At 39.5% G+C, this 21,571-nt stretch overlaps 1 protein-coding gene across 1 annotated transcript; it reads right to left on the bottom strand.

Annotated features, from left to right (window-relative positions):
* Positions 1 to 175: 175 nt before the first annotated feature.
* LOC139627073 (guanine nucleotide-binding protein subunit alpha-14-like) lies at positions 176 to 17,584 on the bottom strand. The gene is made up of 8 exons (XM_071487721.1): positions 17,355 to 17,584; positions 16,815 to 16,976; positions 13,532 to 13,716; positions 13,076 to 13,230; positions 10,717 to 10,845; positions 7,659 to 7,788; positions 6,459 to 6,612; positions 176 to 3,737 (listed from the first exon to the last, which is right to left on the bottom strand). Exons 2-8 carry the CDS (start codon positions 16,963 to 16,965, stop codon positions 3,532 to 3,534), a joined length of 1,110 nt encoding a protein of 369 aa, XP_071343822.1. The 5' UTR covers positions 16,966 to 16,976; positions 17,355 to 17,584; the 3' UTR covers positions 176 to 3,531.
* Between the last annotated feature and the right edge of the window lie 3,987 nt (positions 17,585 to 21,571).

Here is a 21,571-nt window from a genome sequence, read left to right as displayed (position 1 = left end):
TTATTTGCAAACTGTGGGTCACAGCAAGTGTGTGATTGCAACCTGTGAGACCATATTTGTTTTGGTGACAGAGCCTCACAGTGTGGTGAAGAGAAAACACATCACACAGGCAGACGGGGAGACTCAGTCTGGCCTTATCTGCCAGGGAAGACAAATAAAACCAAGCAGAGGAGCGTGTGTTCAAAAGTTTGTTTTTAATATTAACTAGAAAAAACAACATATTTGCCCACTTCCTTCACCCGAGTCTACACAAAAATAATTTTACTGTCACCGAATGAGAGGAGGTCTCCCAATGCAGAAAAGTAGTTCACTAGCAAACACGCTCTCTCTAGTCACAGTCTGTGCTGGTAAACAATATTAAAAATGCAGCTGTTAAAAATCAATCACAAGTATAGTAGTCATCAGTGAATGTACAGTAAAATTATACATTTTTGTTTAAAGGCATCATAAAGACGTAGCTACCACATCTGAATACATAAAACAGCAGTGTAGAGATCAAAACACATTATATAAAACTAACAAAACAGCAGCTGAAATCACATAACAGACACACTGTGAGCTAATGTTAGCTTCCCATTACGGTCAGTTCATTTACTGAATTTCAGTGTCATTTTCCACTCAACACGCACTCAACTCTCAATGACACACACAAGGGCAGAACTCACGCTTCATATCAATATTATAAAATTTCCCTCTCCAGACACTGATATAAATAGGACACACAAGGAGATCACACTGCCACCTCATATTAATAGCCTTTACCCTTTACCCAGCAGAGCAAGTCGCCTGTTGGATTTTTTTCTTTTTCCACCATTGTTGATTGAACTCGCAGTGTGAATCAAGCTGTTTTCTCACAGTCTCAGTTTCTTTATTCGTGACCTTTTAAAACTTGTCAGCCGCCGAGAGTGACTTGCGCTTGAATTTCTGGTGTTGATTTCAATGAAGTGTATTAACTGTGTATCGAGCAAGCAGGAATATTGAACAGAGACAGTTGAAGATATTGGTGTAGGGTCAATGAAGATTTTTGTACCGTTAGAAAGATGCTGTTGTTGATAAACATATTTAGTCATAGTCCGTTAATTTGTTAATGAAATTAATACTAGTGTTTCAACGGGAGCGTACAGTGGGCAGCTGCTTGTAACATGTGGAAATGACACTAATGAGATTAGAGATAATGAACCAGAACATTAAAGTTGCTGGACAGAAAACCAAATACAATGAGCTGAAATACATTTTAAAGCTACATCGAGCTGAGAGGAACTGCAGAGTTGGGTGATAATTCTCTGTGGCTTTGTGACTATGAGCAACCCGTTTCACATACAAGTAACGTAATGCATTTCATGTCCGAAACTTTCCCCTCCTGACAGTAAAACAGAGACTTAGGGACTGTTAATTGATATGATGGTCAGGACTTTGCCCTTTTAATCTGCATCCATTAAAGTCTTTCTTAAACCCTGTGGAGAAACAGAAAAGCACCAGTGCAGCAGGTTGTGAATCCAGAGCAGAAGGATCCCCTAATCACCAACCTACCAAAACATCATATTTTCCTCCTCAGTGCTCAGCTGCTTCACTGTACAGTTTAATTGGTGTTTGGCTAAGAAAATGCTAATTCATCAGTCGGGGGGATTAATTAAAAAAAGGAAGAAACTATGCAAAACTATGAAAATCAATTTGTTGAAGTGTTTGCTCTCGACAACTATATGAACTTTGCTCCACGTCACATCCGCTGTGATTCTGTCTGTTTCTTATGACTCACTGTTTATACTGGCTGTGGAGCTATTTTCATATCCACCCTAGTGTTGCGTTCTTCTCTTTTTGAACACAAAGTCTGTCGACTGTCCACATGTAACACAGGAAGTTGTGCTGTAAACTATTTAACAGAAAGATCAAGAATTTGAGTGTGTGTGAACTTTTGCAGTCAAGGTGAAAAACAAAGGCTGGAGGTGAATGTAAAGATGGTGCATGTGGTAGCTGCACAGTCTATCTATATGATAATTGATAGAGACAGTGCAAAACAGATGTGTTGAACATAGATAATATGTAAGAAATATTGCCAGTGTGAGATAACTGTAATCAATAGGGATTTTCACACGCTGACAGGAGCACAGTGTTTGCGAAACACTTGAAGACTCTGTGGTGACATTAATCACAGAGAAAATCACACAGAATCCCCCTGGTTCAGGATGTCTAATAATAAAGAGTGCAGTAGTTTGGAAGTCATGTGTTGCCTTTTACCAAACAAAATGGACACATTTTGTGTTTTTACAATTTGTGTTGGAGTGTGTGCAAGCATGTACTACACCTGTATATAACTGGTAGACTCAAATAAAGCCCTTAAAATGTGTGCGACATAAGTAGTGTGCCCATGCGTGGCCACATCTCCACTTGTAAAAGTCATTACTCTGTTAATGGAAGCAAAGCACTTCATAGCGTCCCAACAAGTCCTCCAACCTGAAAAACCACACAGGTCGTTTTTTTCAACCCTTCGATACGACCCCGAGGAGTGTCTCCTGAAATAACGTACCAGACCTAGGTTGTCATGGTTACAACAATAAATACGCGGACTGCAGCAGTGAGCGGTGTACCTACCTCTGTCGCCATGGTTACTGCAATAACGGGCATGGCTTGGTTAGGCTTAGGCACAAAAATTACTCGGTTAGGTTTAGGAAATGATCGTGATTTGGGTTAAATTAAGTACCTCCTCAACATTAGATAATCTTTGTTGTTATGGTTACAACAATAACAACATGGTTAACTTTGTCCAACAGTCACGGATAATCGAAACAACATAAACTGCTACTTTCATATCAATCGAACACCACTCCTCTGTATCATAGTCCTGTGTTATGTTGACCCACCCACCTACCCCATCCTCCCCCTGACACGACCTTTGTCACTTTATATGCTACACACTTCTCCCTTTGCTCCTGTCATAATTACTACGGACACTGGATGTCACCCAACAACAAAACATAACTATGGGTCATAATCACCTGCTGCACAAAGTATGGGCTTGTTTTTTACAGGAGGACAGTCTCTAGCATCCCTGCCCCTGCTCCAGTTTTGGATCAGTTCAGTCACTGCACTACCCAAACACTCCATCTTAAAAAAAAAAAAAAAAAAATCTAAATCAAAATGGAGAAAAAGCTGCTGGCTGAGAGGAATGAGGGTGATTACTGCTTCCTGGCTCGCTGATCAAAAGTCACGCAGTCTTGTTGTGTCTCCCAATAGAGTCCCCTCTTAACGCTTTGATGTTTTCTACTTGAGAGTAAGACGAGAGAGTGTGGTAGTGATGGTGGCAGAGGAGAGAGAGTACAACCTTGTCCCTTCTTTCTCCACCTGCTTCATCATTAAGACCTGATGAGTGAGAGGAGTACGAGGAGGAGGAGGAGGAGGAGGAAGAGGATGTGGATCTGATTGTCCCGGCTTTAGAAAGAATCCTAAGAAGTGACATCCTGGCCTTCATCAGAGCCTTCACTCATACAAGTTAATAGTGCAGACAGAGACGAAAAACCAAGATGGAGTAAAAGTTCAGATGACTCCATAATCCCTGAGAGACTTGAGCAGCACTGTGTCCTTGACGTCGCTGAAGACCCTGCGGATGTTGCTGGTGTCTGTAGCACAGGTGAAGTGTGGGTAAAGTGTCTTCCACTCGTCCCTCCTGTCACGGTTGATGGCCTGCTGCTCGTACAACTTGCGGATGTAGTTCTTGGCGTCCTCAGGGTCATGCCTCTTGCCTGTTACAGAGGTGAGAAGGAGACGAGGGATGGAAGTGGACAACAAAAAGGCAAAATATGAATTTAGGTCAGCAACTATTTTGAGAAGTAAGTAACTGTTTACATCATTTTCATACAGAATATGGCATGATTCCTCATTCCAGTTTTTTCTTTGTCTTATGTGATAGTAAATCAAAATGTCATTAGATCAGATTAGCAATACTCTGTGAAGGAATTAAGGCACAATAACAATAAAATACAGTCAACATTCAGAAAATGTGTGCATCTCTTACTACACTAATCTTGTGTGATAGTGGCAAGATTATTATCAGTCAAAATCACAAGTAGGAAACTTTTGGAACAGTCACTTTTTGTAAATTTGTTGATTTACTTTGATGCACTGTAAAAGTCTCATTCTGTATTCACGCAGCAAGAGGTAGATCGATTATTCTCAAAAGACAGATCAGAAAAATGCTAAGCTACTAAACAATCTCAGCATCTGAGGTCGTTTCATTAGATAATCAGAAATTACTGTGCATCTTACGAGTGCTAATTGAATGAAAAAGCGATTACAACCAGTTCTCATTAAGTTGGGGCTGGTAATTTTAGTGAGTTTTCCTATTTATTTTCAATTAATACGACCTACTTATTCCTTGGTCCTGATGACCTGTCATGTCATCAGAATGTTATGAAAGCCAAAGCTGAGAAACACTGAAATAATAGTCTGCTTCATCTGGAAGCAGATGGACAACAACATTATGCAAAGGTAATGGGAGACAGAACAGTTTGTCCAATTTATTAGTGCTGCAACTAATAATTATTTACACAATCTTTTATTTTATTTTGTCCATTCTTCTTTTAAATCTATGTAATGCAAAAAATTAAAAAGTCCAAAACCAAAAGATATTTAATGTACAATGAGATTTAACCAGAGCTGCAACCATTAATCGATGAGTGAAGATTATCTTCTGGCTGTGGGAAATCTTAAAGACAAAATAATCTGCAGGTGAATCTAATAGAATAATTGTAAATTAATCTGAAAAAGGCAGCAAATCCTACATTTGAAAAACCAGACGCAGTGATTATTTCCTCAGAAAATTAGTTTTGTATCAATGCACTAATCATTTATTTCACTAATCCCTTCAGCGCTAGTCCAATTTGACAAGTCTAACACTATGTCAATATGGGCTACTTAACATGAGTAGACTTCAAGTGCAGTTACAGCAGCAGTAAGAAGGGCCACACAGTCTCCACACAGGAACACAACAAGCCAGTGGTAGCAGCTGCCCAGAGTTGGCATTAAGGTTAAATTGACATCAAGGAGCTTGACCCTGTATGAGTCATTATTTTACCCTGCTAATACTGATGGTAAAACATGGTAGGTACATTGCAGATGCACGCGCACACACACACACACAAATAATCACTTGCAGTCACTAATTTCTATGCTGCACACACACACACATACACACACTACACATGTGCACCCGGGGGTTTGTGGGGGTTGCAGGGCTTGCGGGAAGCACAGTATCTGTCTGTAGTTGCCATGGGTAACAGAGGGAGAGAGGGTGGAGATGGAGGGTGGTGGGGACTGTTAGGGCGACGCTCAGCCTTTCACACCAGAGAAGCTACAGGCTGCAGCCACATCATTAAGCACACCAAGTACCTGGAAGTGACTCATTTGCAACTCTTTCTGTGCATGTGTGTGTGTGTGTGAGAGTGTGTGAGACAGAGGGGGAGGGGAAGAGAGTAAGAAAGAAAGAGGCAAACTAGAAACAAATAACACAAAAAAACTATAACTATTGCGGACTTTGCAGCAACAGGGGGAACCTTTCTCATTTAGATTCAGGAGATGCTCCATGGCAGAAACCACTTTGCAAATAATTTTTTTGCAATGATATATTATTTCCACCAGGTGTGGTAGGATGTGATGACATAGCTGCATGCTCAAAGCAAATTGGCCAGAGGAATCACAACCCTTTTTGGTCTCTGAAATGATTCTGGACATGTTCTGATGAGAAAACACACCTGCAGACAACTAGCTGCAATTGTGCTTGTTGACAATGGTGAAATCTGCTGCTGACCAGGCTCCGCCCCCAGGCTTACCATTCAATAAATTCAAGCCCTCTCTTTGAGATTTGCCCAAGAGGCATATGAATGTGTGTACTGAATTTCATGGCAACCTATCCAATATTTCTCAAGATATTTCATTGAAAAAACACAATAAGTCACACTCATGGTGGCACTAGAGGAAAAAGTCAAGGGATCACTAAAATCTTTCGGATTCGTCCTCTGGGAACCACGAATATCTAAAGAAAAGTTCATGACAATCAGTCTATAATTTGTTGAGATATTTCAGTCTGAACCAAAGCGATGGATCAGCCCACCAACATTCCCATCCCTAGAGCCATGTTGCTAGCATTGCTAAAATAAAACTGACTTAATGTCAAACGTAATTTCCCAGAGCCCAGAGCGGTGAAATCTTTAAATTGCTTGTTTATTGTGATCAATAATCCAAAACCCAAATGTCTTCAGTTCACAATGAAAGCAGAAAAACATTTGAGAAGCTGGATCCAGAGAATTAATCATTTTTGACAACTAAATCAGAATCAGAAATTTGGGCCTAATCATTACTTAATCAACTGGTTCACTACTAATCTGGTTAATCCAACAAGTATTGATATGTCAGTATAACCTCATTATAAATGAAAACAAACATATGCACGTGTATTCACAGCTTACCTGTGAAGCTGGGGAAGTATCTCTGAAGGTCAGAGGTCTGGATTTTGTCAGCCAGGATGTCAGTTTTGTTGAGGAAGAGGATGATGGAGGTGTTGAGGAACCAAGGGGAATGGATGGTGGTATAGAACAGAGCCAGACTCTCATGCATTCGGTTCTGAGGAACGGAGAGAGGGAGAGAGAGACACAGATATCATACTGCTCTTAGGTTTTGTGTTGTGGTCAATATAGAGGGAGATTTTGTTGTGGGTGAAAGACAGTTTTTAAAGAGATTGACTTTAAGTTGAAGGGAGAAAAGCATGAGATCTCTGTGAAGGCTGGGTGGATTCAGATGGCTGAGGATGATGGCTGAGGAAGCTGTCCTTTCAAAGAGGAGGGGGCAGTTTATGGGAGGTCTGGAGCATGCGGGCTACTGTGGAGGTTAATGAATGTGTTGGCAGACTTAAAAGTGGCTGCAAGAGATAAACGGCTTAGTGACGAGATGGGAGCGAGGAACTGGACAGAAGGCCACAGAGGGCTGTAGAGGCTGAGAGGAGAGAGGGGGGGAGAGGTTTTCTTGAGCAAGAGTGAGACCTGCTGGTGGACGGATGAAATCACCGTAGTTAGGATGAGACACACAAGAGAGAGTGGATGGATGGATAGATACTTTTACTGTTGAGTATTTGTACACTGCAGTATTGGCAGATAAGTAAAGGTCCGATAGATACTAAATCCTCTTCACTTTTAGAAAGAACTTTTCTGTGCGGTTCCATCAACCCATTAGCCATACCGCTGAGCCTCTGAGGGTCGTGGGGGGCTGGAGCCAGTTCCAGCTGACAGTGAGCGAGGGCGGGGTACACCCTGGGCAGTTTCCCCGTCTATCACAGGCATATGGAAACAAACAACCATTCGTGCTCACATTCACACCGATGGGCAATTTACAGCAATTTACAGTCTTTGGACTGTGGGAGAAAGCTGGACTTCCTAGAGAAGACCCACACAGATAGGAGGAGAACATGCAAACTCCACACAGAAAGGCCCCAGCCAAACCGGGGTTCGAAACCAGAACCTTCTTGCTGTAAAGGAAACACTGCAGCACAGTGCCACCCTTTTATGAGATTGTTTGCATTATTTCGTCCACATTCTGCAGTGGTGGACTAAGTGAGGGCAACATTAAAAAAAAAAGCACGTATGTAAACACACACACACACACAAGGCGCTTACTATGCTCTCTCTCTCCTCCAGCATCTGGTCATACTCGCTGAGGGAGGCCAGAAAGATGAGGGAGGTGACGTTTTCAAAGCAGTGAATCCACTTCCGACGCTCTGACTTCTGACCGCCCACGTCCACAATCCTGTCAGAGACCCCAGCAGAGAAAGAAGGAAAATGTCTTTATACTTATTCATTAAGGTAATTGGGTTTTTTTTTCACTATTCAGCTTTGACCTGGAACAATTAAACGTTGACTGCCTTTCTAAACAGTCTCTTAGTATGATTGGATGAGAGGGAAAACATGCTCGCCTCCCTCAAGGATTCAAACGGGCAACCAATCAGGATCGTGGTTCCCATTATACTGTTGAATAATGTATACTGTTCAAATTAATATACATAAAGTATATACAGAGCAGTAGCTAAGTATTTAGACCAACACATTTTCTATTGCTTTAATGCTGTACTTCAGATTTGAAATGAAGCCATGACACGCTATGATTACGACTCTTTTTTTCATGCACAAAACACACTCAAATGAAAGTTGAGGGTCAGAGCTTTAACCTCAAAGTCACCGTTAATGTCTCCACAAAACCATGAAATAGTCTGGTGTGTAAAAAAAAATTGTTAAGTTTAAAATTTAAGTTTGCTACCTTTGTCTCAAAAGCCAGGAGAAGTGCACTACTTAATTAGTATTTACTTGGATTTTTTCAGTAGTAGAAAATGGTTCTCAGTGATTTATGAATTTTGTGGAGAATGAAGGTATGGAAATGTGTTTGTGCAAATTATTCAATTTAGTTTGCATTACCTTTTTGGTGGTAGTGTTTGAAATGCCCACACAGGTTGGAAAGAGTTGTACGCATGACCCAATAATAAAAACGTCTTTGATTGATTGATACACTCATTGATTCGTCTCATCCAGTGTGCTGGGGCACACAACTTAGACAAAGGTCCGGGTGCTAGTGGTCTAGTGCGACATCTAGTGGCAGTGACAATAACTTATAGAGCCTTTAAATTGAGTTTGCAACTCAAGAAAGGTGCAGCATAAATCCATAATGCATGTATAATAAATTGAAAATGTGCCTTCACAGGCTGGTTAAAACAGATCATTGTAACTGACAAACAATAAATACAATAATAAATCAGCACTACATGCAAAGTACGGACAATAATAAACGGACATCATTCCACTGTGAATGATATTTACAAGTTCACCAAAGTTACTGCATTTGGTAATAGCCAAAGGATCTTCTGTAAACATTCCTTGTTGCTGTTGGAACTCTATAGCATCTTCATGAAACTCATCCATTGTCAGTACAGCTCACCTAAAACTGTTTTTGTGAGACATTTTGGGATTGTTAGGGGAACAAAAGAGGGGATGCTTCACTGCTATTGGGCTGTGCTTGAAGTATCTGTTCTCATCCTTTTAGTAACTGTTAGGAAAGAATTGTACAGCCCCAAAAATCACCACAACTAAGCTCCTTTCTCACCTGGCTGTGCTGTGTGATGTCACTGTTAATACAGTTCGTCTCCATAATTCAAGGTAACTTTCCTGATTGGTTGGTAAATTTTAAAGCAATCTTAGTAGATAATTGTATACATGTCCACATGTGGCAAATATCACATATATGAAGAGTGACTGAGGAGTGATGTTATTGAAGCTGAATGCTCATGTGTAAGCTAACATTAACCTGTACAATCAGGTAAAACATATTCTAAAATTGTGTTTTAAATTGGTTCTGCAGAACATGAACACACTTCTGAAGCACTTCTCCCCCAAACTGTTAGCTGGTTTTATATAAATTGTCTCACACACAACAACTCATGATGAATAATGGCTCCTGGACTTTTTGCACCATACCTCTATTACTTGTGGACTGCTGCAATTGCTTTTTCATCCATGCATTACAGTCAACCTACAGACTGCAATATGTGAAGTCAACATCGGCCTTTACTCATACAAACTACTGAACCAAGCATTATAAGCTATCAAGTAATATTTCTCTACTGTGGTTTCTCATGTCTAACATTTCCACCGTAATTTATACTGTTGCTAAAAACTATGTTGCACAAGAGACTCAACAACCTCTTTCTATGCCGTGGCTACAAACTGACCAATCAGAATAAGGGTACAAATCAACAATTCAGAGGGTTCCTACAAATTGACCAATGAGAACATGGCTACAAATCAACCAATAATAATAAGGGTTTTTACAACATGGCTACAGAGCATCTAAAGAAGTTCATTCTTGTGAATATGACATCTCAGTAACACCTTTTACACCTTGAGGGAATTTCTTCAAATTTAGCACTAACATTAACTTGGACTCAAGGATGAACTGATTGGATTTTGTTAAAAGGTCAAGGTCATGGTGACCTCATAAAACCATTTTTTTGGAGGTGGCCTGTAGCAGCCCTCAGTGGTACTGCACTTTAAGACACTTCTGCATTGGCTTCACATTTCAGACATGGAGTCTACATCAGTTTTTACAGTCTATAATCCAGGTGCTTCCACACCCTTACCCTCTCACGCAGCTGCTAATAAGCCTGTTTGTGAAGTAGAGGTGTACCCAGCGCTAATAGCATGTTGCTTTGGTGTGACATGCTTTCACACAGGTAGAAAAACTTTCTTAGTACTGTTTGACCATTTTCCACAGCTCATTGGGAATTCAGAAAAATGTGACAAGCTTGCTCATGACAGGACTGTTTGTGAAATAAAACTAAATATTTCATACATTTGGAGTAGGTATTATACCAATAAATCCTTATGCTATATTTTATTTTGTAATCAAAACATCAAGCTAAATCCTTTTTCTCAGTTTAGTTTGTTTTATTCTGAGCTCTACCTCATGATTTAAGAGTAGGTGTCATTTCATTCGGGAACACAGCGTCCCTTATAAGTGAACTTTGGTCTTTGTCTAAATGGCTCTGTTAGAGCCCCTTCTGGTCTCAGAGAGAAACAATATCAACATGCTCCCTATTGCAGACAAAGCCTTTGCAAGAGTCAATAGCACCTTTTTCACAGTGCAGAGAACAGTGTCACATTAGAGGTTAGTAATCTGAGGATTGGCCACCTTAGTGTGATGGTCCTGATGGTGAAGGAATAGTCGTGTATGCCCGTGGTGGGGAATCGAACTCGCAGCACATCCTGTTCTGTGGGGATGTAGTCTGGGCTGGAGATGCGCTCCAAATTACTCATGTAGCTGCAAGAGTGAAGGGAAGGAGGGAAGAAAAAGAGAGAGTTTTACAGCAGTGCTGAAAAGTGTTTCTTACACTAGATGAGACATCTGGCAAAACATATTGCTTGTATTTACATCACATCCAGCCTTGACCATGTAAAACAAACTGAAGTGACACAAGAAGTATGATGAATTAGTGATGATAAATAAAAACAGTGTTTAAATTACAAGAAGGGAGTGGAACGAGTCCATATCACCCTGTGTATAGACGACGGCTTTATGGCTTGTGTTGATACAAGCTGTCATTAGCTAACGTTGACAGCCCGTCTCTTATCGTGCACACACCATGATGATTGAGCTGCTGGGCAAACACAGAACAGCAATAGAAAAGAGAGAAAACAGAGGAAGGCTGAGCCCAGGCTTTGTTCTCTGACACATCAGATACTCTGACGCTCACACCCACTCTGTGTTAAATCTTTTCATGCTGGTTAAAGAGACCCAGTCTGAGGGTAACTCTGTGGTATTTAATAAGGTTTTCATTATCAGTTTAAAAGATGATTAATGTAGCCAGTCTCACAAGACAGTTCGTCTGTTTTCCTTATACTCTTAGATCAACTGGTGGTTTCTACATGGCTTAGAAATGAGTAATTACTGTGAGGAACTAGCCCCCTCCAGTGGTCTGAGCACAAAACACCAAGCTTAAGTGTTAGGGTAAGACACAACGATGTGGGGTTTGAGCGAGGACAATGAAATGCATTAAAATGTGAGGGGTTGCAAAACCAGTTATTTTCATTATAATTTTATCTGTGGATTCTTTTCTTGAAAAATTGTTTGATCCATAAAATGTCAGAAAATGGTGGAAATGACCATCACACTTTCCCAGAGCCCATGGTGGTGTCTTCAAAACATTTATTTAATCTGACCAACTGTCCTAAATCCTAAATCCAGAGTTCAGTGAAAACCAGCAAATATTCACATTGGGAGAGCTGAAGTTTTTGGCATTTTAACTTAAAAAAAAAGATAATTCGATTATCAAAATAGTTGACAACTGATTCTCTGTCAATCGACTAATCAATGAATCATCTAATGTTTCAGCTCTATGCTGATTTATCTCTAAAATGAGAACCAGTAAGACGATCACAAGCTCAACATCTCGTCTAAACAGATTTTTCCACTTGTGAGTTTTAGTACAAAGGTCAGTTGTGCTTTAGACAAACAATACAACAATATGTCGCCAACTTGTTTGCTTGTGATACATTAGCTGGTAACAAAATTAATACACTTGTGCCAAGCAATATTTTTTAGCTAACTGAAAATTGTGTCCTGATTTTATTATGGATATTTAACTTCTGGAACTATTCAGCAGTTCAACCTTTTTCTCATGTTCAGATTTTTTTTCATGCCTACTGATATGACAGAGGAATGATGACATGTGGTTTTATCCCTTGTGTTATCTAGCCATGCAGATAGCTTTTAAGTAAACAAGCCACGTATCTGTTTTGGAGATTACTGACACCATCCCAATAAAATAATGATTAATAAGACTTTTGTGGTTTGTGGTTCACAAAGGGTTTAGACACCACATTTAAAATTTCGACATCAATACATCTGTCCAGAAACCCTTTCTCTGGATAAATCACAAACTCCACATCAACAACAACTTTTTACCAATGAAATAGTTCCTTTAGAAACAGTTTTCCACAGTAACAGGGACACTTTTACTGGAAAAGAGATGTTTTTTTAGAGGTAAAATAACAAATATTTGCTCTTTCCAACTTCTCCAGTGTAAGGATTTGCTGCTCTTCTTTTGCTTTTCTTTATCTTATATCATTGTAAAGGAAATATCTCTGGGTTTTTACCTTTTGGTTGGAAAAAACAACCAATCTAAAGACATCATCTGGGATCTGGGAAATCTTTTTTTTTAAATAATATTCTGACATTTCATAAACGATTAGTCTATGAATTAATTATGAAAAAATAATTGGGCAGACTGATTGATTAGGAAAGTAAATGTTAGTTGCAACAGTAATACAACTAGAGGTGTAAGTGAGAAAATACAGTATGTATACTATATTCTCTATCTGTCTTGCAAAATATTGTCTCCTTCCTATCACAGATTCCTGTATTGTGATATCATCTTTGGTAACTTGCTCTGAAACCGTTTCATCACAAGATACTCTCAGATTTCCAACCCTAACTCAGAGTGTGTTACAGCGTTTAGATCTTGGACCTCCACTACAACACAGCTACTCACTATTCTGTGGAGTCCAGGAGTTGGTACTCGCAGCGGCGGCTATAACAGACCCGAATGCCTGGGTCTGCCCAGAGGCGGCGAATTGCGTCAACGTAGCCCCGCTCCAGCTGGGTGATTTGCACTGTGTTTATATCCTGCAGCCATTTAGCAAAAATCTGAAAGACAGTGAGAGACCAAGGAGATTAGAAGATTTTATGATATACTGAAACTCAGGTGTGTGTAAAGTTCAACAACATCTCCCGTGCTCAACAACATGCTGTGCGTGTGTGTTTCTGTGCCATTGTGCTTGATTCCTCTTGTTTAACGTGGGTATTAAACTCGATTAATTTACCCTGATGCCTGCACGCCTGTCCTGACATCTGTATTTGTGAGTGAGAGTTTGTGTTCATGTGTAACTAGGCGTGTCCATGTGTGTTTCTGCCGGTGGAGGGTTGTGTGCTCTATGTGCAAGTCTACCTCGTTCTCTTGGTTGGAGTAGGGGATTCTGAGCATTGTCATGGCTCCGGTCATAGCCTTGATGGCCGTGAAGATGTTCTGGTAGATACATTTGGCAAAGGCTTTCCTCTCTTCTTCTGAGAAGCCTCGACCGTGGATGATCCTCATCTGTCGGATGAAGGTGGTTTTTCCACTCTCCCCGGTTCCTGCACCGACAAATGGGGAAAATATGAATTACCAAAAATATTTATTAGTGGTGCCCTTCTATCAATAAGGCAGCTCAGAGGTTAGCAGTACGACATTAAGGTCCTAGTTTGAACCCACATGTTGACTGGGGCCTTTTTACTATTCATATTCTATGTGTGCCTGCAAGGTCTTCCAGGTTCCTCCCTCAGTCTAAAGACATGCAGAGGAGGTGAACTGAAAATGAAAATACATGTAGGCGCATGCCTGTTTATCTTGCCTCCTAGGACACTGGATTGGATATGTGATATATAAGAGATTTATGAATAATCACTGAAAAATATACTGAAACGCTGGAAGTTTTTCCATTGTAGACTCTCTGGAAATTTCACCACAGTTTAGATTCAGAATTTTTCTGGGGCTAAATTGTCTTACATACTACCTACATATCCATATTTAAATGTGCTCTAAAAACTGATCATAAAAAAATCTACTACTAGATTTTACTACTAATTTACTACTCAACTGTTCAGTTGCCCTCAGCTCTACAAAGAATTTTAGTAACTTTCAGCTCATTGTTTTGGTTGTATGTGCAGCCACTTTAATATTTTGTCTCAGCACTCCAATCACCTGTTTTCCGCTGCAGCAGGCAGCTGTTTTACAACATAAAACCTCTGATAAACAGACTGTACGCTAACTGTCCAGCTCTAAACAGCAGACAAACAAAGTTAGCGACTACATTGTGAACATAGTGGAGTATCTAGAAGCTAAAGAGCCAGATGTTTTTGTGTAAGTTGGTGGAGACCAAAACAGTTAAAAGGAGAGTGACTATTGGACGTAAGCCTGTTAAGCCTTACCTTTTTGACAAGCTCATCATACCAACTTTAACTAAAGTGATAATATGTTAATGTCTTCCTCAGTTCCTGCTGCCTTCTTCTTGAATTCTCAGTCACAAAGAAGAGATTTTAAACCAAAAAAAAAAAAAATGTAGGACTGATGTTTCAGAAAATACGTCTAAAACACTGCCACCACTGCTGGTGGTAGAACCCAAGTTGCTAAAAGCAGAATTTCATCAAGACAACACTGAGAGTTATTACACCATCTGTTGCTGCAGTTAAGTGATGAAAAACTAAAAGTCAGTGAAGAAAAACCAGCAAATTACAGAGTAACAAAGGGACTGACAGGACTGACAGATGCTGCATTACTCAAACACATCTTCCATTCGCTGTTCATTTTCAGCCTCAGAGATAAAAGTCGGAGTCGAAGGAAGTGCGTGGTTTGGCCTCATTTCCTTTATTCTATCTATATTTCTTTATGTCATAACAAGATAACTGGTTCTATACTGCTCTTCACACACGTCCTTCAACAACAGGCTGCAGAACCTACAGCACCTCCAGTTGTGATTTGGTTGTTTAAGAGAACTGCCGGTTTTCTGGCTGTGAATCATTCATTCAATTGAAATCTTTTAGGAAACTAAATCTTTGCTTGTTATTCTGCCAAACGCTTTCCTGTAATTTCTCGACACAGCTTTCAAGGAATAGTAACATCTAATCCTCACACCAAAATGTGTTGGAAGGAAATGCTGTATATGTTTTATTGACAGTCCTCTTTCCCGTACACAAACATTTGTTTTCAGTAATCTGACACAGTCATAGAGGAAATAAGACTGGGCAATATTTAAATATTATTGTTTACTGTGTCTCCATAGCATTGAAGGGTGGTAAGCTTCCAGGATCCTGTTGCATTTTGCCTTGTTATTCATTAGTTTTCAGATAACAGACTAAACAAAAAACACACTCATTAATCGTGTGTGCCATTTATCATGTGAAATAGTGCCCCTGCTCTTTTTCAATGAATGTTCCATTTCAAGAAAGTGTATACTTTCCCAAAATGGTCTTTATTTCAGGCGAGGTTGCCCACTTTGTCGATTAAACACTAAAACACTGCAGGAAACCAGGTATACACTGTCATATCAAGACATTGTGGTTCACTGTGCTGTTGAAAAACATAGTTAATTAACCAATTAGTCAATTTAAATAAATCAAATTTGGATAACTGATCAATCAGCATTTATCAGTAAAAATGCCAAATGTTCACTGGTTGCAGCTTTTAAAATTTGCTACTCTTCTTTTTTCTGTTTCATTGTAAATTCTTTGACTTTTGCACTCTTGCTTGGACAAAACAACTTATCAAATTGTGAAAATATTTACAATTTCATCAAACTTGAATATAATAATTTGTTAGCAGCCCAAATTCACAGTTGTAGTCAAAGAGAAACATGGGATCTCCATCTATTATAATCCTAAAAAAAAACAAACAAACAATTTAATTAATTGCATGAACATTAATTTAACCTTTAACCATGTGATTTGAACACTGATAATTGTTAGGATATACATGTTTTTACTTAAAATAGGACTACATGGATATCTTTCCTTTACAATCTCAGCCATGTGAAAAATGCACCCTCTGAGTTAATGACATAAAACTAAAAACAAAAGCAAGTTTTCTCTCTTAAGCTAGACTGAAACTATCAGTTATTTTCCTTATCAGTTAATCTGGTCTTTATTTTCTGAATTAATCATTATTTATTTGGTCTTTAGCGAGTCATAAAATAGTAAATTCTTTATAGATTGTGTAAAATGGCAATAGATTTTCATGATTATTCAACTACTATTACCAGCCATTAATATCCTTGGTATATAAAGTTATTAAACCAGCTGTAAAGTAGGCCTGTTTCTTTGCTGTCCATCTCCACATTGTGTGCCTGTGGTTTTCAGGTATAACCAATCCCAATCTAGACCATACTTTACATACTCACTTGGTGACACATACTTTACATAGTTTTCTCATTTGGCTGCGGGCTACCAAACAGGCCAAGCAATTTTAATTTGTATGAAGGGTGTTCCTTCTTCTCAGATTTCCCTGACATCCAATGTCAATTTGACTTCTTCGATTTGCTTAATCAATGTATAGAGTATTGTTGATTGTCTGTGCTCATGTAGGCCTTATACTGTATGTTGTCATAGATGAGCAAACAGCTGTGTGTGTGTGTGTGTGTGTGTGTGTGTGTGTGTGTGTGTGTGTGTGTGTGTGTGTGTGTGTGTGTGTGATCACTGACCCAGCAGGAGGACTTTAATTTCCCTTCTCTCCTTCTTCTTCTGCTGCTTGAGGATCCTCTGGATCTCTTTGTCCACAGCGATGGTCCTCTTCTCCTCCTCAGACAGACAGCACACACAGGTGCGGTGGCACCACTGCCAGCAGCCGGCCATGGCCAAAACCACTGAATTTAAACCGTGAATGAATAATCAGCTTTAATAAGCCAATAAGGACTGACAATAAATTCGTTGTCAAGCTGCCATGCAGTGTCCATTTGATGCCCATTAGATTTTAGTCGTGATTTATTCTGACACACCGCTTAACCCCCGGAAACTTTTCTCTGTGGCTAAAAACATAATCACCGCCTGTGTCAGTACTTCAGCGTTTAGCTTTAAATGCCGCTCTGCAGTTTTAGAGAGAAGCAGGAGCCCACAGCCCTCAGTATCTTTGAAGCAATCACCTGGTTGAGTGATTTTTTTAATCAGCTCCTGCGGTTGTGCCAACAGACGTTTGTTGGAGAGGAGTTTGAGAGTTACGCCGAGATCTCAGCAGAGCACCTTACCTCCAGTCAGTCTGTCACACTCCCTGAAAACCAGCAGGCACAGACTCTGATTTCCCTCCGCGGTCCATTTCTCACCGTGCGCCCTGTTTACAGCAACTGCGGCCGGAGCGCTGAGACGGCGTCATTAGTCCGCAGCTGAAACACGTCTTTATATAAATGTTTCTTTCAGCAAACAACCAGTGGTTCGGGAGCGTCCACCGCGCCTACAGAGGAATGTGCAGCCTCCGCGGTCCGCTGAAAACACTGTGAGCGGAATGCGCTCCGAGCGACGCCGCGGCAAGAGAGCGGCAAACTGCTGCGGCGGCGCCGGAAGTTAGGTGTGTGTGCGCCTACAAAATAAGAGCATGTTGTTGCTCTTTGACATGGTGCAAATAAAAGTAGGATTTAGATAAAGAAGCGGAGTAAATCGCTGGGTTTGACTAATAATTTTTTTTTAATAAAACCAGTGATATAATGTTGCCTTCTTAATTATATTCACTCATGTAGTGCTCCTAACAATTTTATGATAGCCTTACCTGTACTTAATCGCAAGGCCTATAATACCTGCTAATATGACACCCATTTTCTGCATAATGAGTACTTAATCTTTTTGATAGTTTATGTACATTTTGAATACAACATATACTTTTATGTAAGTAATATTCAAAATGAATTACTTTCTTGTAACAGGGCTTTTTACATTGTGTTAATACTACTTAGGACCCAAGGACTTCCGCTGCAAGATTACTTGTTGAAAAGGAATATACACATGATTTATAGTACAGCTATTTTATTTCATGTCTATCATCCACTGCTATTTTCATAACAAACCAACACTAAAATGTTGGCTAATTGCCCTTTGTACTGTGCAGTATGCCCTTATTTGTTCTATCTAAGATAGATTACAGCTGTGAGCTGCTCATAAAGCTTTTACAAACAATTTTAGACTTTTGTGTTGAATCAAGTGTAGTAAATCTTCCTATCAACACCTGCTGCTTTTGTGACATCACTGACTGTGTTGTGATCAAAGGTGCAACATGTTTAACATGTGCCACAGTATTGTTTTGTCCTATGTTATTTTGTCTTGTATATGATTCATTGTTGATACTGACCACTGGTCAAGTATATTGTTTAAAAGTCAACAAGTTAGTCATGAGTTGTAGCTAATGCTGGTTTCATGCATGATATGAATACACAAGTGCACCTAAACTGAACTGTTGACTGATTGTTGTCAGTTAGTTGCACCATCTGAGACCTGATTTATGTCGTTTTTAATGTTTGACACTTTGTACATGAAAAGTACTGCTTGTTTTTTATAATAACGATATTGGAAATTTGAAAAGTACAATTTCATTATATTTATTGTTGCTGTAACCTTTTAATTGTATTTTTGCACATGTTATTATGTTTTTATCAGTTAGTGCGTCCGTGTATGTGTGCCTGTGTGTATGTAAATACTTATTTTTTTAATGTAAATATTAAAAATAAAGATGGGGAAAAAATACACATACCTGAAAACATGCCACACATTTTTGACTAAGAATGGATACAGTGCTTATGAACTGAATGGAATAGCCAACAACTCATTAAAAGGTCTTAATGTAGCCTACTTATAATTCCTAAAATATATTTATACATTTCTTGGTTAAAACAGAGATTATCTCTCCGAAATAGTCTGGCTTTCATGTAATTTAATTTACTTAATTACTTTCTGTACATGATCAGAAAACAGCATTATTTTGAAAGCCCAATACCGGAAATTGACTTAATATGATGCAGTTTGGTTTCAGTAGAATGAATGAGTGCGCTGCGCTCTGGATAAAGTTTCGGCCGCTGTAGAGGCTCCAGCTTCATGTTTCAGCTGAGCTCAAGCGAAATCACGGACACACAGAAGTTTAACCGGATTATCAGCCTATTTATTAATAGTGAAAAAGACTGTGTTGTGTCCTTAGCCTATATCTGGAATCTTTATTGGTCGATATCAATTCAAAATATTTAACTTTTATCAGGTCATGAAAAATACAACAATAGGCTACTCGAAAAAAATGCGAGCACCGAGTATGAATTACTAAATGTGGTGATAGAAATAGAGATTTTTCAAAGTGCAGTAGGTTACCTGGTGTTGGAGTGTACGACAGGTATTTTTGACACTCCTTCTCCTCGGCTGCTGTTTGGATGTCAGTCTTTTGTCTCAGCCAGCAGAACCGGTTTGTTCAGACTTTCATGGTCTCAGATATTGCGATCACCTGAGCTCTGCATTGCCACAGGAACAAGGTGAGGTGAAAGAGGTGTGTATGTGTGGAGGGGTCTTCTTAGTTACATAGTGCACAAAAGAAGGATAAGTATAAAGGTATAATACAAACCTGTCTGCACTGTGTCATTCCTGCATTTCACATGAAATTTATTTTACAGAGATGATCCTGTAAATTGTCCTGTAAAGTTTTGTTTTTTTTTATATATGAATTTGTGTTTTCTATTGTGTGTGAGCCATACGCACATGTATTCTAAATGCATGCATGCTATATAATGCATAAAAACTTATCATAACAGTAGGCTATTAGTTAGTTGTAGACTTGTTTTTTTTCAGTAACTTGATCACAATACATCCCTTTTGTTCTGTGAAACCAGCATTGCTCTAGAATTGTCTTTAATGAAACTGGTGAAACTGGTTTATAGAAAAAAAAGAAATTCAGAGTGGAAGGGGGGGCACAAGAAAAGTAAAGGAAGAAAGAAACAAGACAAGGTTAAAACACAGACAGAAAGCTGAGTGGGGAATCCTGTATAGTAAATGGGCGTGGACTGACTGTAACAGAAAATCACCTTGCCATATCCTTCCAGTTACAGGGCGTCAGATGTCTGCAGTGTTTGCCCGCTGGCAGAGGTGAAGCCGAATTATTTCAAGATGAATCCTCACAGGCAGCCACAGCGACAGAGAGACCAGCTGGAAAAGGACCGTGAGGAGACTTTGTCCCCTATCGCTGGCTGCTGTGGGAAACAGAGGATGATCAATAATTAATCTGACATCAGCACTCAGACATTGAGACACTGGAGACAATGCAGCGCCGCAGGCTGCTTCCTTTCATGTTAACAAGACTTCAGACAACAAATTAACACACGGTTAATGTAAAAATGTTGTTCTGTTGGAAATAGTTTTGAGTACTATTGTTTGGAGAATGCATGAAGAACCCTAAAATGTCAAGCAGAAAATATAATTAGAAATTTCAAGGGGCAGTTGTAAATTAGTAAATTAGTACATTTTCATTTGAAATCAGACAGTCAGCTTTGGGTCTGCTGAACATGACTTTGTAGAGATGATCATTTTTGATTTTATTATTTAACACTGTATTTAAAAAGTATGTTTTTCTTTGTTAACTGACATGACAGATAGTTGTGACTGAACAGAGCTGTTAGTCACTTCTGTGGGTGGAGGCTTGTGGCACGAGTTTCAGCCCAGGGAGATGTGGGCAGGCAGGTCAGGCTGTAATCTCATGTGTCATGTCTGAAGATTTTCCTGATGATACCAAACATACCAACTATGCCATTGCTGGCATCTGAAGCACTTTGTCCTTTCAGGTTACATTATGTGTATTCGCCATTTCAGCTTCAGGAGATCGAACTTGAACACTACGAGAAACTAACAGCCACTGTAGCCAACTTTAAATTTGAATCTATTTTTTTCTTAAGTCTAATCTTTGACGTGCTGAAGGGGACTTGTGTGCTCTAGATATTTAAATAAGTATATACGGATGGCGATTTGAATGTGGTTTAAGCCTCAAGGCATTCATTTGAATTAAATGACTGATATTTAGTTAAGGAATGTCCTTTTGAAAATAGAAAGAAGCCAAACACAGAGAGCACTTCTTTCAGTAAAAGGCATAAAAACTATCAACACGTCTCCAAAATGGTGTTTTTTTTTTAACCTCACTCTTGCAACTACATCCCATGTCCACAAGATGTCACTTGGCTCAACAACAGTCCCTGCCGGCTCGTTCACGTCGCACACAGTGACAGAGTTGTGATTGTGTTGTGACAACTGAGATGATGAGGGCAGTGAACGCTTGAGAAATTATTTGCCTTTTGCTTTTATCATCATCATCATCATCGTCATCAACCTCCTCCTCATTCTCAGTGCAAAAGCAAAGTGGGGAAACCACTGGTCTCAGCCGATTGAAATATTCATTCACTGCTTGAGCTGTGGGAAGTAAATAAGTGCACAATTTTGCAGTACTCGATTATTT

The sequence above is a fragment of the Trachinotus anak genome, unplaced genomic scaffold (genome assembly GCF_046630095.1).
Source record: "Trachinotus anak isolate AG129_WGS33_773 ecotype Australia unplaced genomic scaffold, CSIRO_AGI_Tana_v1 ptg000010l, whole genome shotgun sequence".
NCBI classification, from domain to species: domain Eukaryota; kingdom Metazoa; phylum Chordata; class Actinopteri; order Carangiformes; family Carangidae; genus Trachinotus; species Trachinotus anak.
This window is presented reverse-complemented; position numbering and strand designations above follow the sequence as displayed.

Excerpts from the sequence above, each read along its gene's own strand:
- LOC139627073 (XM_071487721.1), bottom strand. The coding sequence starts at position 16,965 with ATGGCCGGCTGCTGGCAGTGGTGCCACCGCACCTGTGTGTGCTGTCTG. Across the intron at positions 13,231-13,531 it reads ACTCCAACCAAGAGAACGAG|ATTTTTGCTAAATGGCTGCA; the intron begins GTAGACTTGCAC and ends ACTGTCTTTCAG. Across the intron at positions 6,613-7,658 it reads TGGAGGAGAGAGAGAGCATA|AACCGAATGCATGAGAGTCT; the intron begins GTAAGCGCCTTG and ends TCCGTTCCTCAG.